This window comes from Halyomorpha halys, unplaced genomic scaffold, assembly GCF_000696795.3.
Source record: "Halyomorpha halys isolate HHAL.00 unplaced genomic scaffold, Hhal_1.1 Scaffold615.1, whole genome shotgun sequence".
NCBI lineage: Eukaryota > Metazoa > Arthropoda > Insecta > Hemiptera > Pentatomidae > Halyomorpha > Halyomorpha halys.
This window is the reverse complement of record NW_027105445.1, coordinates 93840-111039: the sequence shown is the minus strand read 5'-3', so window position 1 is coordinate 111039 and position 17200 is coordinate 93840. Positions and strand designations below refer to the sequence as shown.

Below are 17200 nucleotides of genomic sequence, written 5' to 3'. Positions count from 1 at the left end.
AACCATCCTCTCGTTCATCATCCACGGTCAACTATTTCTTATAATAATAAATAGTTTAATTACTATTTGTGTTATTTTGACCACACGCGGACCATATTCCTTTTATATCTAACTAATTTATTATGTCAGTAAATAACAAATAATACAAAATTGTTTATGAATCACTATACCAAGCCTGAATGTTTGCTGTTCCTTAATATTGATCCAATTAAGAATTTTTTTTGTAGTAAGTTCATATTTCTAATCTTTTACTAAGTGTAAGAAATGGTAAATCATTTCAAATTAACAAAATTAATGGTTCTTTAGTGCAGGATATTTTGAAAATTAGGCATTTAAACTATATCACACTATTTCATTGAGAATAAGACCTAACGTATTAATATTCTTCCGAACTACTATATTTCCAAACTATTGTACTTACTAGTCGTAGTCCTGAGCAGCAGAATGAAAAATAGTTATTTCTTTGGGCTCTTAATTCGAGCCATTGTGTCTGATTAGGAACATACATTTCGGGAGGCATTCTTGTAGGTGAGGACTCGTCTTCATCTGTAAAGGTTTTGAAAATTTTATTAATTATAACTTAACGAATATTAGGTATTAATGTATTATATATTATATGTAATATTAATTCAAGCCTCTATCTAAAAAACCTTAAGTTCCTTAGAATAACTTAGATACTGCTATGCATCTGTCGTCAAGATGCCAGGATAATCGCTGAAGGTAATTATCAAAAAATTAGTTAATTAATTAATTTATATTGAGTCCTGCAAAACTATTATTACGATTGGATTTAAAAATTAATTATTGAATAAAAAATATTTTGGAGAAAAAGGTAAAATATGTATTATATATATTTTGTATGAGAAGATGGTCAGGGGTATGATCAGTGATGATACACAAATAAGTAAAACTTATTTATTTGTGCCAACGTTATGACTTGAATTTCAGGCAAACTTATATATAGGCAAAGATATATAACAATAAATTAAGTAGATAGTAGAAGATAAAATATAATATTGTAGAAGTAAGAATTATACAAAACAAATGTAAAAAAAAGTTATTAAAAATTAGACAGTGCTCATATAAATAAAGGAATAAACATAATGAAAAGTACAGGATAAAATGTAAATGATGAGTATTTGAAATTAACATAGTAGCTGTGTTAAACGATATAACATATAACATGGCTGAGAGTCTGTTACTAGGTCTGTTAAATGGAGAATGAGTCACAAAAAAGACCAGCTGAGCTCATACCGTTTTATTTTTTGTGTTAGGTTACTTACTCGGAGTTCGTGTTTTTTTTCTTTTGTCTTGTGTTTTGGACTTTTTAAAAAATATAATCAGTAGCCAAACTTTTACTTTTCACTCAATTTAGGCATGTTTTAATAAATTACTTTAGTCAAAACTTAGAAGTAAACAATAACATGAAGTTTTGGAAGGAAATATTATAATACAAGTTGCTCAAAAAATCCACAAGGAGCTCTTATGCATTTAACATGACTTCGAATAGGGCTGCTCACAATCCTATACTTATAACATTTAACATGGTAAAACATTTTACATTTAACACAATATCATGAGTACCGTACCCCTAATATTCACTTCTTTATTAATGTGATCACTGTTTGATTTTTAATAACCTTTTCTTTTTTCATTTGTTTTGTATAATTCTTACTTCTACAATATTATATTTTATCTTATATTAGTATCATCTACTATCTACTTAATTTATTGTTATATATGTTTCTAATTTTGTTTGTTATTATCTTATTTTTATTTTTTTCAGCCTTGACGAAGCCCTCAATCAAGAATCAAAACGTCAGCACAAATAAATAAGTTTTATTTATTTTGTATCATTAATGAGTGCACCAATATCTTCTCAAATCAAATTTACAGCCAATTATAAACACTTCATTCTTCAGTTTAATATTTTGTCTATAATCAGTACCTTGATATTTTCTGATTGATTTATCAATCATCGGTATCCTGTGACCTGGTTGGGATAGCAGTAATCTACCCACGCCTTCGCATCTCCTCAGCATCTCGGTCGAGAGGAGGTTTGGTGTCGCCTGTACCCTTTCCATCAGCCAAGTTGGTACAGCTCCAAAGTCTGCCAGAAGTTGAAGCGCCCCCCATTCTCTGTAATGAAAGAGATGGTTCTATTATTTTCAGATTATCTGTTGTATAATTGTTGCTGATGGCATACATCTATACCGTGCCGGTATTCAGTCACTGGCGGGTGGCATGCATGTATGCCATGGGATAGCCTTATCTTGGTTTAACAGGACAGGATTGTCTCTCTCCAAATTTAATAATTGAATAATTAATAAAAGAATAAAAAAAAAAAAAATTGGTGATCTTTGGAAGCAGTGGCATGTGCAAACCCCAGCGCACTACCCCACTGCTCCCGCACCCCGTAAGCCAGAAATGGCAAGGGAGGGGGATTAAAAAAAAAAAAATTGTCTCTCTCCATCAAATTATCATTTTATTCCATAGCCCACTATCTTAAAATATTATTAGAAGGAGAGAGAGAAATGCTTTATTCATCTATGCTGCCCAAATACATCGGGTTCTACATTACACAGCATAATAGAAGAAAACAAATTTTTTTGTATTTTATTAATAATAAAATTAAACAATTTTCCTCATTGATTTTTATCTTGTATGAAATTAGAATTAAATTATATGAAATAATTACTATAGTGACTTACGTGAACTTAATTTTATTTTTATAAATGTGGTCTAACCAAGCTTCGCACATAATGTCGAGTACCAAACAGGACACCTTTTGCTGTACTGGACTGTCTAATGTTTTAGTCGCATTTATGACAGGCTTCAGGATTTCATCTGAAATTTCAATAAATGAATTATTATTTTGATATACAACATATATTCATTTTATTATCAAATATTACCTAAATAATCTTCAACATATTTGCTCGCATATTGAGGTATTTCATCAAATTGCTGCTTCCAATATTTAGGCGGTGGAAACATAAGTTTCAGATTTGCAAGGCTGAAGGTACGACTGATGCTCGCAAGAACATCAATGCTCTGTGTTGGTACCGCCTTCAACAAAAAAGGTTATTCAGTTATTAAAGGAAAACAAAACTTAATAATTTGTTATTCAAATAAATGATAATATTTCATTAGGTGGAAAGTATTTTTGGTTTTCAACGAACTATTCTAACATCGAAACTTTTTTAGGAAAACGAAAATAAAATCGTTTGATTTTGATTTTTATATCTGTGATTCTAAAATTCACAGTAAAAAGGAAAAATATTAATTTATGTTTATTGGTTTATTTGGCTTAATACACTAAGACGTTTGATGCTTATTGTGTACCATCAAGTCTATAGTTATTATACCAGTGCAAAACCAATAGGGTAAGTACCTTTTAAAAATACCTATTTTTCTCTAAATAGATTATTTTAATGTTCTTGTATTTTAATCCATATATTTTTAATTTATAACAATTTTTGGAGATAAGAAGGCCATTAACTTTTTTGTTATTCATCATAAACATGATTTTATCACTATAAATAAAGGGACGCGACGGCCATGCATGTTGTGGCATAGGTCCCAGAGCGAATGGTTTGGAATGTTGTGGGTTCGATTCCCACCTGGAACAGTTAATATTTATTTTTTGGCAGTCCCAAGAAAAGAATCTTGACACTCCCACCTTGGTTAGTACGTGGCGCCAAATCAGGTAGCCGCCAAGAGTTGGTAAAAAGGACCACTTGGCTCACTTGCGGGACTTGTTCCCACCCCAAATACCGGTACCAGTACCATTATAAATAAATAAAAAATTAATTGATTTAAAGTAAAGATTGGTATGTGAATTGAGATGGATTACTACTAATTCACCACAAATTTACTAATGATTTAACAACATTTCACTATGTTATGTTGTGCTATTATCATTTAATTGTAATTTCATTGTAGTAATATGACACACAGTGGTGGGAAACAGACAATGTACTGGAATGTATTTTTTTTTTTTTTTTATTACTTTTGATAATATTTTCTGATGTAAAAATATTAATCTTAATTTTCCCTGTAAATAAACTGTTATTCTGATTCATAGTTGTTAATTTGATTATTGTTCTCACCTTAAAAATAAGGTGAGTGTAACCAAAAGGTTACACCTTCCAAGAAGGCCCTGACTTACTTGAAACTTAAGGAAGTGACTGCCACGTCGGTTGAGGTGCAGGTCCCAGTGCGCTTGGTTTGGAATGTTGTGAGTTCAATTCCCTCCTGGGGCAGTTAAACCTTTATTTTTTGGCGGTCCCGAAGAATGAATTTTGACCCTCCCACCTTGGTTAGTACGCGGCAGCAACCCAGATAGCCGCCAGGGGTTGGCAAAAAGGACCACTAGACCCACTTGCTGGACTTGTTGCCCCCACCAAATACCAGTACCAGTACCAATACTTGAAACTTACAAAAAAAAATTTGTTCCAATATTTACACTTTTATGTGGAAATAGTCTCATCACAAAGGTCAATAAAGCTCCTTTTCTTCTAATCTATCGAGAATATGCCAAATGGCCTAAGAAATTTAGAAAAAAATATTTCAAAAAACAAACCTACTTTTGAAAAACTACAACATATATACTAATTTTCATTTATATCAACTTGGCTGAAATATTTTTTGTTGGATAGTTTAATACAAATAACAACAGCAAGTAAAAACTCACTTTTTTCCAATGCTGAAATAACACCTGTAAGATTAAGTCTACGGCTCAGGAATATAGTTTGATGGGAGAACCAATTACGGTGAATTCGTATATAGGTATATGAGTGTAAGAAACCACACTCATTAACATGATTAGACACATTTCATTTTGGAGGGTTTTTTCACACTTTTCACCACTGTGTGACATAACATATAGATTATGTGCCTGAGATTGTGTAATCATTAATAGATTTATGCTCAAATATTTACAGCCTAACTTAACTGAATTAAGAAAAATAAGTAAGTCTAATTACCTTCAGCTGTTCTACATTGTCATTCACTTCGGAAACTAACTTGGCTCTCATTTTGCCGCATACCATCACATGGACACTGCATTCTGGTCCCAATAAGTCATTTTGGTTGGCGAACTATTCAAAATATTATAAATGAGCAGTATTGAGCATATAATTGACATTTTAATTTATATACCTACATGGCTGTTTGAAAGTTCTTTGAGAGATGCAGCGACATCTATTTGTGTCACTCTGAAGAACTGATCCATATTCCACATGTTTGCCAGTTGCCTTGCTTTTCCCTCAGCCCAAAGTCTGCACGTATGAATCTAATTACAAAATTTCCATTATTAATTTTAAGTCATAATAACAATTCAAATCAATGTAGATGATTTATTTATTCTATAGATGGTTTTCAAATTATTGATCGGTTATTTTAAACTGTTATTTCCTTCTTATCAGCTATGATAGTTAATAATGAGGTGTTCATAGTTGGCTGTAGATTGATATGAGGTGAAGATGGATCGGATTGGAAAAATATAATACAGTAGATATGTAAATAATTATTTGATTTTAATTAAATTTTGATTTAAAAAACATTTTTTTTTTATCTGCTAAATACTTTTCAATCAGACTATATGCAAAATGGAAATAAATTTTGTCATTACACACAAAAAATAAATAAATTATTATATTTGTAGTTTAAAAACTAAGAAAAAAAATATATTTAGTAAGTAGAATCTTTTAAACAATTAAATACAGCTGAATGAAATACTGACTATAATATTATTCGATGGTCAGGAGTGCGATCAGTGAAGATAAATTGTGGATTTGTTTGATGTTTTGGATATACGTTTTGACTTTTAACAGAATCTCCGCTTAAGTTCCCTGATGTCCTGAAATTCAGGTCTAAATTTCGGCACAAATAAATAAGTTTTGTTTATTTGTGTACCTTCACTAAACGCACTCCTGACCATCTTCTCCTCATATGATAGTTAATATTTGATTCAGTAGTATTTAATTGTTGAAAATATTTTACTTACTAAATATATATATTGTTTTTAGTTTTTAAACTACAAATATAAGAATTTATTTATTTTTTGTATGTAACAACAAAATTTATTTCTATTTTGCATATAGACTTATTGAAAAGTTTTTAGTAGATAACAAAAAAACTACTTTTTGAAATTTAATTTCAATTTTTTAAATCAAAATTTAATTACAATCAAATAATTATTAATATATCATCTACATTCGTTTTTCATCAAATAATAGATATCAAGTTGAAAAAAGTTAGAATATAATTATTTATTTAATTTAAATTATTTTGTGGGAGCTGGTAGCTCAGTTGTAAGGCTCTGTGTTACTTTTTTTTTTGTTCTGTATTACTAACTCCAAAGACCTGGGTTCGAATCAGGGAGTTATAGATAATTATTTTCTGTTACACTGTTTCCCTGAGTCAACCCTCTGGGTTCTAGAGCTCTTGAGAGTCCACCCAGCTCCTTAATTAGGTAAAAATCTGGCAGTCAAGTGTGATTGAACTAAATCACCTCCTTGCACAACCATTGGTTTAGTTACAGTACTTCCTTACAAAGTACTCCAATCCTGATCCTTTGTGGGTTGTAACAATATAGACTTAACTTTTTTATTTAATTTACATTATTTTAACTGCTAAATTTATTTACTCTTAAAAAAAATTTTTTTTTTATCATTTATTTTCTATAAATCTTACCTCTAAAATATTATATTTTATCTTCTTTAAGTACCAACTACTATTAATTTAATATCTTTCTATTTATATTTCCAAATTGGTTTATTATTATTTTATTTTTATTTTTATGTTTCTGTTAATTAAGGTTGTATCTCGTTTTTTTTTTTTTTTTCAGCCCTGATGAAGACCTGAAATTTATGTAATGACCGCCCCCGACCATGTTCTTCTCATATCAATCTACATTCAAATATTAACACCGCATTCCAACGAATTAGAGAGAATTTATTCTTCACTAAGCCTCACTGAATAAGTTATTTTTTATTTGTTTTAAAATGGAATGAAGTTTTTTTTTGCAGATTTACAAGGTATTACAGTAATTTATTAAAGAAATTATATTAATCTCATACCGTGTGATCCAGCCTATGAAGTATTGGGATCTGCTCAGTGAGAGGAAGTTCTTCCAACGCAGCTACTGTCCAGTTAGAACCTTCACAGCTATTACTGAGTGAGACCAATTCGGAGAACATTTCGCTGAACATTAAACCTGTATAACTCCCCTAAAAATGTTTGAATTGATTACAATCTGCTATATTTGGTCAAAATGACTCATAAGCATTTTTTGTACATTTTCATAGTTGTTATTGATGTATTTACTGTTTTGATAACCAGCTGCCACCATCGCTTTCCTGAACATGTGATCCCAAGTTACCGTGGTTATGTGTAGGCACAGACCGTCCACTAGGCTTTGAAGCGCAGGTTTCAGAATATGTGGAAGGGTTGCTAAAAAGGTTATTTTTAAAAATGTTTAATACACACAATTAGATAATAATATAAGTCATGTAAAGATTAACGTTAAACTTACGGTTACTAGCCAGTTTTTTAATCCACGTAGCCCACTGATTGCAAGCTTCTCCCTGAAATCCGATAGCTCTCCAGATTAACTTGTACTCTGCATATGTGCCAACTAGCCCCCAGAGGACTTCTTGGTAGTACGCTATGACTTTCTGCCTTCCTTTTGTGCTCATTCTCATATCTCCTACATGTTACAATGTGTTAATTATTAATATAAGTTTGGAATTACTTAAGAATAAGTGATAAGTCTGGAAGATTACATGTAAAAATTATACCAAGTTAAAATCTTTTGGAAAATTTGATGCCATAAAGTTGCTACAGACAGAACTAATCCCATTAATTAGCAGCGATTCACTAAGATATCATCATAAGAATATGTGTCTGGGAGAAATACATTTGTAAATATGACAAATATCTTTTTGTAAATATCTTTTATTTTCTATATGGACACCAAAAATTATCCCAATATTAATTATATGAGGATCAAATTATAGAATGTAACAAGGTTTTATTTAAACAGGTTGCCTCTAAAAAGATTATTTTCTGAACAACTTTAAATTTATTGCAACCCATTATGTATAGCTAATTTATTTATTTTTTTTTTAGTAAATTATCCTCATAAGCATGCAGGAGTAAATCAAAAGGGAACTAAAAGCCCACAAAGGAAGCAGAGAATATTTTTAAAAAACAGGAACTCAGTTAAAAACCTTTTCTTCAACTATTTATTAGGTACCCCTACTAAAATAAATGTATTTCTGAAGAAACTATATAACATCCCAAATCTAAATCAAGTAACAATTAATAACAAGAATGTATCTTTTGGCTTTTCTACCCAGTTAAATCATGTAATATAATTAGTCCAGCACATGGCCCTAGCGGTCCTTTTTACCAACCCCTGATTGCTGCTTTGAAGTTGGGATGTAAATATTCATTTCTCGTGATGGCTGAGAAATAAATATGAACTGTCTCAGGTGGGAATCAAACCCACAGTATGCCAAATCGAGTGCTCTGGGACCCATAAACGGCTGTTGTGTCCATAATGTAACCTAACACCAATCATTTCAAAGATATCCATTTTATACAGTCCACCCAATTTATTCACAGTAACTAACAGTATACATATGTATAAATGAGTGTACCGTGAACCCTTAGAACAAAGTTTTTCTTTAACTAATTATTTAAAAAACTAAAAGTACAAAGTTTACAGTTTAAGACTAATATCTATAAACATTACTTACAATTGTTTGTTACAGTTTGTTCTATATTGCTGTGATCCCAATAACTCGACTGACTGAATAGGATTGAAATAGATGTACACAATTTAAATTCATGTTACTCTAACCTAATAAATACATAAGACATAATTAACAACACTAAATATAAATAGACAAAATACAAAACAGAAATAACAGACAAACTACTTGCTAGAAGGGTTAAATGTTGGAACAACCAAAGAAAACTCTAACTCCATTTCAATCCTGTTCAGTTCCGGCCCAAACCTTGAGTTAATTGGGTAACAGCAATGTAGAAAAATCTGTTTTAATTGTAATAGATATTAATATTAAATTACACCATGTACATGTAATTTTATAATAATTAGTTGTTCTAAAAAACTGTTTTTTTTAATTGTAGGGCATGACTATGCTACAATAAAGTTGTGAAACCTCACCTAAATATATTTGTATTATTGACTGATTTTCAAAATAAAAAAAATATATATATAAAATTTTAATATATTTGATAATATAAAATATTGTTTAAAACATTAACTGAATTTATTCAAAAATATGATATGAGAATAGTTTTGGACTGGAATGGGATACTTTAGGTTGAATAATCAATTGTTGAGAGAGGGTATAAGTTAGAAATACTGGAGTGTAAAAATGTAAGCTCATCGTTAATTGAAAATACAGATACAATAATTCATTTAATCTTATTTTTTTTTTTTTGTAATTTATTAATAATACCTTTTGATCTTGACTCTTTAATGAAATAAGGACCAAGACGGTCAGGAGTTTCTTTAGCCATCGTTTCGAATAATGGTTTTAACTTGTGACTTTCAAGGGTTAAAAGTCCATTTAACATGGCTATTTCTGGTGGTATATTTTCTTCAGTATTTTCTTTTTTCGCATTAGCATTTTCATGAACCGGGGATAAGTTTTCTGTTAGAGCCCTAAATCATTTTAGGTTAATTAACAATATTAAATCAAAGGTATCATTTTCGGGGAAATGCTCATCATATCAAATTACCTGTAAACTTCCATGCTCGAGTTGTCTGATGATGGATAGTCAGATTCAATTTTTTCAGTTTCTGTCTTCAAATTCAACAGAATATATATTAATTGTTGGCCACAATGTTCTGCTCTGATGTGTGCAATAACCTGAAATTAATTTTTCAGACATCAATGAAATAAGCTAATAGCAAAAGTGAAATACTAATTCTGATCAGCAACCTGAAGAATCTTCGTAAGAGAGAGTTTCCGCATAGGATGAAGCATCGAAGGGCATGTATTTCGAACGACTGATGTACACTGATTCTCACTGCTGCTACTGAGAGCAAGGAGTGTGTCAAAGAACTCAATCAACCTGAAATTATAATTAAGGACTAAAGTCCCTGTCCGATAAGCTCATTGTTAGAGCTGATAAATGCCAAAAATAGGCGATAGGTGTAACTAATTCTCACAATGACAGGGTTTGAATTTTCTAGTTTATTATTGGTATCTTTCTGCCATAATAAAAGTCCAGAAAAATCTAAGAATGCATTTTGATTTTTTTTTCCAAAAAATTACGACAGCTAAGAGCTTGTCTTAGTGGGAATTAAATTCATCTAAAGTCATGCATCTACTGTACTCCATAAAGATTGTTATTTCTAATTATTTTTTTACCTTAATACATAAACTAGTTGAACACGATCTTCTAGATATTTGGATAGTGCTGATGTAATTACTTGATGCGATAAGTACATTATTGATAATCGTTTCTCCTTTATATGTTCCCTCCAATGCTTGCATTTATAGTTGGAAGCAATGGCTACCCTGTGGTCCCCGGATACCTTGGTGAATAATTTTCCAGTAGTGTCTAATCCTTCCATAATGGCTTCCAATTCCTGAAATATTTTTAAAGTGGACTGTCAAAAAAGCAATACCATATTTGAAGGTATAAAAGCTCAATAATGCTACTAATTTTTATAAAATAATAAATTTTATATTCGAAATATGAAGGTTTAACAATTAAAAAAAAAAACTTTTATTTTTTCAAAATTATTCTAACATTCACTTACAGATACATGAAATATATAGTAAGGGGAAGTATTGCTATATTAAAAATTTTCGAATTTGAGTTTTCAATGGAATCACACTTTTTAAAGTCCCTTGAGTGTGTCTAGCAAAATGATCTTCATGTGTGTCTTGTGTGAACAACGTAGCTCAAAAAAATGAAAATTTGTATGAAACTGAAATTATTTAATTAAGGCAGTTATATATCTGGGATGTCAAAGCAATTTTTTCTCCAAAACAGCTAACATTTTTTATTAAACTCGTTCTTTAAATCCAAGATTATATGGCTTTAATATCAGCTACCAACTAGAACTATCTTAATTGCAAAAATATGTTTACGACTTCATTATATTTTATTCCTGGCAGGAAAAAATTTAATATCCATTATTTCCACATCTAGAAACTTAAATATCTATTTTTAGAATACCCCAGAAAAATAAAAATGTTTTGTTCAAAATTTTCTCCCATTCTGATCTTAAATTTGTTCTGGAAAATCAGAAAAAATAGTAATAACTTTAACAGGAGTTAACCAATCTACTCAAAATTTGGGTAATATGTAAGGTGGTAAGTGAAAGTTGTCTGATGCACACAACATACTAGATTTTTAATTCTGATTTTGTCAAATTTTTAAATTATAAATAAATACTGAGCTTACAAAAAAAACTATTTATTATTAATAAATAAATCATCCCTTGAAATAAATTAAATAAAAAAAAAAGGAATAAATAAAAAAGTATTATTAATATAAGATTTACCGAGTAACATTCATCCTTGTCATGAAGCATATTTCCTAATTTCTTTTCTAGAGAAAGTGACAGCATGTTGAGTTTTTTGCAGTTCTTTACAAATTCTTGAATGGCTGTATCTTCGATAGGCAGCCATTTTGAAATGTTCATAATTTACAATACACTAAATTACATTAGCGATTATCCACAATTATAATTTTTTTCATTTTAATTTTGTATTTATAAATTAAATTCCTCCTTGAAATTCCATTCCTGAAAAATAAAAGGCATCAATTAAATACTGCTGAAAGATAACTTTGATTTGTAAAGAACTAATACTTTGGAACTTTTAAAGGCAACAAAATTAGAAGAAAATCAAATTGGTATAATATTACAAGAATATTGAAACTGTCAAAATTAAGAATGAATGAATATTTTATTAATTACACATAATTATATCTTTATCACATCAATTTTAAATAATTTCCAATTCATACATATATTTATTTAGTTGATTATCATATTTATATTATTTTCTTTCTCCATTCTTAATTTTAATATTATGAATTTCAGTGTATATAATTATATACCATTTCAGCATTCTTATATTAAACTATGTAATATACTAAAATTATATCAACTAAGGCAATCGTAATAGGATCCAATCACCTCCTGAAAACTATTCCTCTTATTCCTCAACAACAATCCAATACAATTCCATCCATTAAAAACTTTGGTGTCACTATAGACCAAACTCTCTCCTGGAAAAACCATGTCTCCGATATTTCATGTCGTACCTTTTCCACCCTGAAGCGTATAATTATCTCCATCACCTACTTCCTTTTGAATCCCGAAGGCTCCTGGTTACATCATTAATATTCCCCCACTTTGACTATTGCTGTGTGGTTTACGGGAGTGTATCTGGGGATCTTGAAGCAAAATTAAAACAGCTTTGTACGATTCATCTTTGGGGTCCCCAGGGACGCCTGTGTCACCCGATTTTATGAATAGTTGAAGTGGCTTTACCCCTCCTTCCGTCGTAAATATTTCCTTGCTTCCTTTCTCTATCAAGTTATCCAATCCTGCCATCCATCGTACATCTCAGATATCCTTCAATTTAAGTCCTCAGTGCATTCCCACAATACCTGTTCACGGCCTTCAGACTTATATGTAACTGCCCATCAACCACAGCCTTTGGTAGATCTTTCCTCATCCGCTCCTCTTCCCTATGGAATTCTATTCCCTCCTTTATTCGTAGTTTTAACACCCTTCCAGTCTTCAAATCCTGTATCTTCGACTACCTTCTGTCCACCCAATTCCGGAAGAATAACAATTGAAAGTTTCAAAAAAGCTTTATATACCATACTTTCTGTATTTTATGTCTTAGATTTTCGTGTATAATTGTAAATATGTACACTAGCAGAAATTATATATTTTCATTTATTACTTTTTAGTTTAATTGTATTTGATTTCTTAGATTTTCATGTATAATTGTAAATATGTACACTAGCAGAAATTATATATTTTCATTTATTACTTTTTAGTTTAATTGTATTTGATTTCTTATCATTTTTTTTTCTTTTTATTTACTATCAGAAGTCATCTTATGTTTTATGATATGACTAGTGGTTTTATTTTATTTGTTTTATCATTATTTTATATATTCTGTTAATTATGGTTGTTTATTTCTATATTTTTAAATTCATTATATTACTTTATTTTATGAAATCTTGTAATTTCATCTCTACTTTGTAATTTACTCTAAGGCTCCAAAGCCTAATTTTGATACCTGTAAATTATTCTAAAGGGATCAATCCCAGAATAAATAAATATTAATATTATTATAATGTATTTTTTTCAATACTACTCTTGTACCTTCATTATCTGTTATCTTCTTATGTTTCTTGTTGTTCGGTACTCCATTTAATCATTATGGTTGTTTTTTGTTCTTAGGCCTGAAATTTTGTAACTAATAAATAGGTTTTTACTTGTGTTCACTGACTGCATCCCCAACCACCTTCTCCTCATATATATATTACCCACAGTAAATTGATTCATCATTATTTAACGGTATTTTTTTTTAATCAGTTTAAAATTTGTAAACAATTGTACAAGTTCTATAATTTTTTTTTTTTTACTTTCTTGAAGTTTCTGGTTCAAAGCTAGAATCTAGAATCATGTGGAATTCACATATTCACCGGTAACCTAAATTTAAAATAGCACATTCTTCAGTTTTTAATTTAATTAGTGACACAATAAAACACTGAAAAGATTTTTTAGGGTTCAAATAAATTATTATAAATATTTGTTTGCCTCTATTTGCAGTATTTCTGCAATAATGTATATATTTATTCTGTATATGCCTTTAGGAGATAATAATCATAATTATACTAACAAATTTACATATTTACACAAGACATAAATGTTCTCATACAAAACAAAAAAATTTTGTTGCATGAAGGAAATACATAAAATGCCAAACTTTTCTTCAAATATTACTCCTAAAAACAGTTATTATGAACAAATTATCTAAGAACTAACTTCAAAACAAAATAGTAATATTGAAACAGTAATATAAATAAAACTATTTACAATATTTCTGCAATGGATGTATATCTTTATTCTGTATATCCCTTTAGGGGATTATAATCATAATTATACAAGACATACATTTTCTCATACAAGAAAATCTTGTTGTATGGAGAAAATTTATAAAATGCCACACTTTTCTTCAAATATAACTCCTAAAAATAGTTATTAGGAACAAATTATTTAAGAACTAATTTCAAAACAAAATAATAATATTGGAAATGTTATAATTTAAACATTTCCTATATTAGCAGAATCCTAGCAATGGACATATCTTCATTCTGCATATTTCTTTGGGGAATAATATTCATATTTATATTATCAAATTTACATAATTGTACACGATACAAATTTGATCTTATAAAACATAAACTCCGATATATCCGGAATATTTACAAAAGGCCACAATTTTCTCCAGATATAACTGCTATATAAATTACTAAGATAAAAAATCTAAGAACTAACTTCAAAACAAAATAATATTGAAACAATATTATAAAGATAGTATTACACTACGAAATAAATTAAAATACAAATTGACACATAATAAATTGAGTTAAAATGAAAAATAAAAAGTTAATAAAACATAATTGTACATTTAAATAGTTACTTTATAGTTATAATTTGAAGAATCACTAACACAATTCTTTTGGAGGGCATTTCAACGGAGTTTTTCCGTAAGTGAAAGTAGTGGCCTTAAATTGTTCTAATTCTTCCGGGGTTAATTCATTTTCTTGTGAATACATAACACATTTTCCAGACACTTTGGTAGATAAATCACTTTTCGCAGCTGAATTTGAAAAAGCATTAGAAAAACTAAACTGACTGGAAGATTGGGAAGCTTGAGCAGCAGTGATATTGTTATCATTAGATTTACTTTGCAATACACTGCCAAAAATATTCTGTTTAAACGCATTGTCTTCAATGGGTTCTCCAAAAACTGAAGTTCTCTGCCCAAATGGCGATGGCTTTTCCTCATGAAGAGCCTGAGCAAAAATATTACTGCTAAAAGTAGTCTGTGGTTGCCCTCGGAAAGCAGGATTATTGTTCAAACTGAACGAGCCAGTATTTTGTGAAGGAGAGAAAAATCCTGATGATGGAGTATTTTGATTTCCTGAAAAAAAGTTCGAAGAGTTATCCATTGAAGAAATGAATCCTGTGCTAGGCTGAAGAAACTGTTTTGCCCTGGAAGGTCCTTGTTTCATATAATCATTTAAGATTTCTTGAGCTGTTTGCGTTTTATTTAAAAAACTTTTCTTCAGCTCAGCAACATTAGTTTTCAAATTATTAATATCATGCATGTACTCCTGAGGATTACTGTAAGCTTTTAACCTCATTTCTTCAGGTGAAAAATCTTCGAAACCTTGGAGATTCCCATGAGTCTGTAAGTAAGAATAACAGGAGGCTGGCCACATACTATCAGATGCAGCAATATCATTGCTCACTTCTTCCATATGTTGGGTTAAGACAGAATCTTTGGGTGCATTATTAACAACGTATCTGTTTCTCTGAAGTACAGAAACTCCTGAAGGTTGTTCTGGGGCTTGGTCTTTGAAGGTGACAGTTTTCCTTCTTGTATCTCGAACTTGTTGCTGTGGAGCTCCGTAGACATGGAGATTTCTGCAATTGCTTCCAAAACGACAACTATTCCTCTGGAAATACCAGCAAATCTCTTGGCCTGACATTTCAGTTGTCAAACTTTGAACAATGGAGGTAATAGATAAGGTTATTCTGCTTCGCGCGGCCTATCAGCAGATATTCAGGCCTTCATAATCTTGAACTAATATAACTATACGCAGTACAGTTTAATCCAGATTTTATTTTACAATATTACAGTTACTATATTTTGTCTAAATTACCAATTGAATTTTATTTATTGAAGTAAAAAGAATGTACAAACGAATAAAATATTTTTGTATAACTATAATGACCTAACTAAATGCACAGCGTTTTCCGCCATTTTAAGTTTTCAATATGAAATCGTATGAACTAAAACTAAACTTTTTACTGTTAGGTACTGAGTTACTCTGTAACTCTAGAATAGTTATTATTGTTTCTCTTTTCAGATTTTTTAAACTGGTATTTACTAATCCAGAGAATTTAAGTATTAGTACATACTCATATGAAGTAGATGAAAGGAATATGGTCCGGGTGCGGTCAAGAAAAACTCAAATAGTAAACTAAAATGACCCAATTTGGGTCATTTTAGTTTTGACTGCCGTCAAAATAGCCCTGAAGAAGCCCTGCAACGTGGGGCGAAACGTTGGCTCATTAAATTAGTATATTTCTACTATTTGAGTTTTTCTTGGCCGCGCCCGGACCATATTCCTTTCATCTTCACACACGGTCAATCAATAATCTTCCACCATCATATGAAGTACTTCCAAGACAAAATTAATACATAAATAAAATAAGGTACGGGTTCGGTAAAATAAAACTCAAATAGTAATAACTATTTTAATTGAGCCAACGTTTTATTTTCTTTCTTTATTCTTAATTTTATTCTTATCCCCCTTTTTTGTACTTTCTTTAATGATTCTTCTTTTTAAATGTTACTATTTCCATTTTCATTTATTGTTTGTAACATTTTATTTTTCTTATTTAATTTTAACGTTCCATTGTATACCCTTGTAATTTTCCATTTACTTTTTTTACTTATCTTAAGTGTTTATATCTTTTTTAGACCTGGCAAGCCCTGCAACGTGGGGCGACACGTTAGCTCAATTAAAATAGTTATTAAGAGTTTAGCAGGAATCTCTGACTGTAACTCCCCGATGAAGACCTGAAAATTAGGCCGAAATAATTCTCACTAGCACCATATTTCATTCATTATTATACATGGTCAATCAGCGATCTTCCAAAATTAACACATATTCGTCCCCATAACGAAAAATCGTCATTTTACAATCATCATTAGCCAATTAACGAAAATTCATCATTTGTATATGACAGAAAATAATTGATTCTTGTTCTTTTAGTTGTAAATAAATTAAATTATAATTTTTACCAAATAAGAATATAAGAATTATAGATAATAAAAAAGAAATAATCATTTTATCTGATTATGATTGTTTTGAAGAC

At 30.0% G+C, this 17200-nt stretch overlaps 2 protein-coding genes across 4 annotated transcripts in view; both read right to left on the bottom strand.

Moving 5' to 3' along the window:
• LOC106684781 (uncharacterized) overlaps nt 1–17200 on the bottom strand; it is a 67279-nt gene that overhangs the window by 2902 nt on the left and 47177 nt on the right. For 2 of the 3 annotated variants that reach the window (XM_067051317.1, XM_014427052.2), the window contains 14 exons: nt 11561–11803; nt 10416–10636; nt 9984–10116; nt 9781–9911; nt 9498–9703; nt 7541–7714; nt 7304–7458; nt 7086–7235; nt 5168–5296; nt 4989–5102; nt 2916–3069; nt 2712–2847; nt 1949–2139; nt 422–546 (listed from right to left, as the gene is read on the bottom strand). In XM_067051317.1, coding sequence (XP_066907418.1) covers nt 422–546; nt 1949–2139; nt 2712–2847; nt 2916–3069; nt 4989–5102; nt 5168–5296; nt 7086–7235; nt 7304–7458; nt 7541–7714; nt 9498–9703; nt 9781–9911; nt 9984–10116; nt 10416–10636; nt 11561–11701 — 2160 coding nt within the window. In that variant the 5' untranslated portion in view covers nt 11702–11803. Of the gene's footprint in view, nt 1–421; nt 547–1948; nt 2140–2711; nt 2848–2915; nt 3070–4988; nt 5103–5167; nt 5297–7085; nt 7236–7303; nt 7459–7540; nt 7715–9497; nt 9704–9780; nt 9912–9983; nt 10117–10415; nt 10637–11560; nt 11804–12199; nt 12923–17200 lie in introns of those variants that run through there. The other variant, XM_067051318.1, reaches the window with a different exon arrangement.
• On the bottom strand, nt 13835–15984 carry LOC106684782 (nucleoporin NUP42). Its single transcript, XM_014427053.3, has one exon. It carries the CDS (start codon nt 15802–15804, stop codon nt 14755–14757), a length of 1050 nt encoding a protein of 349 aa, XP_014282539.1. The 5' UTR covers nt 15805–15984; the 3' UTR covers nt 13835–14754.

Excerpts from the sequence above, each read along its gene's own strand:
- LOC106684782 (XM_014427053.3), bottom strand. The coding sequence starts at position 15,804 with ATGTCAGGCCAAGAGATTTGCTGGTATTTCCAGAGGAATAGTTGTCGT.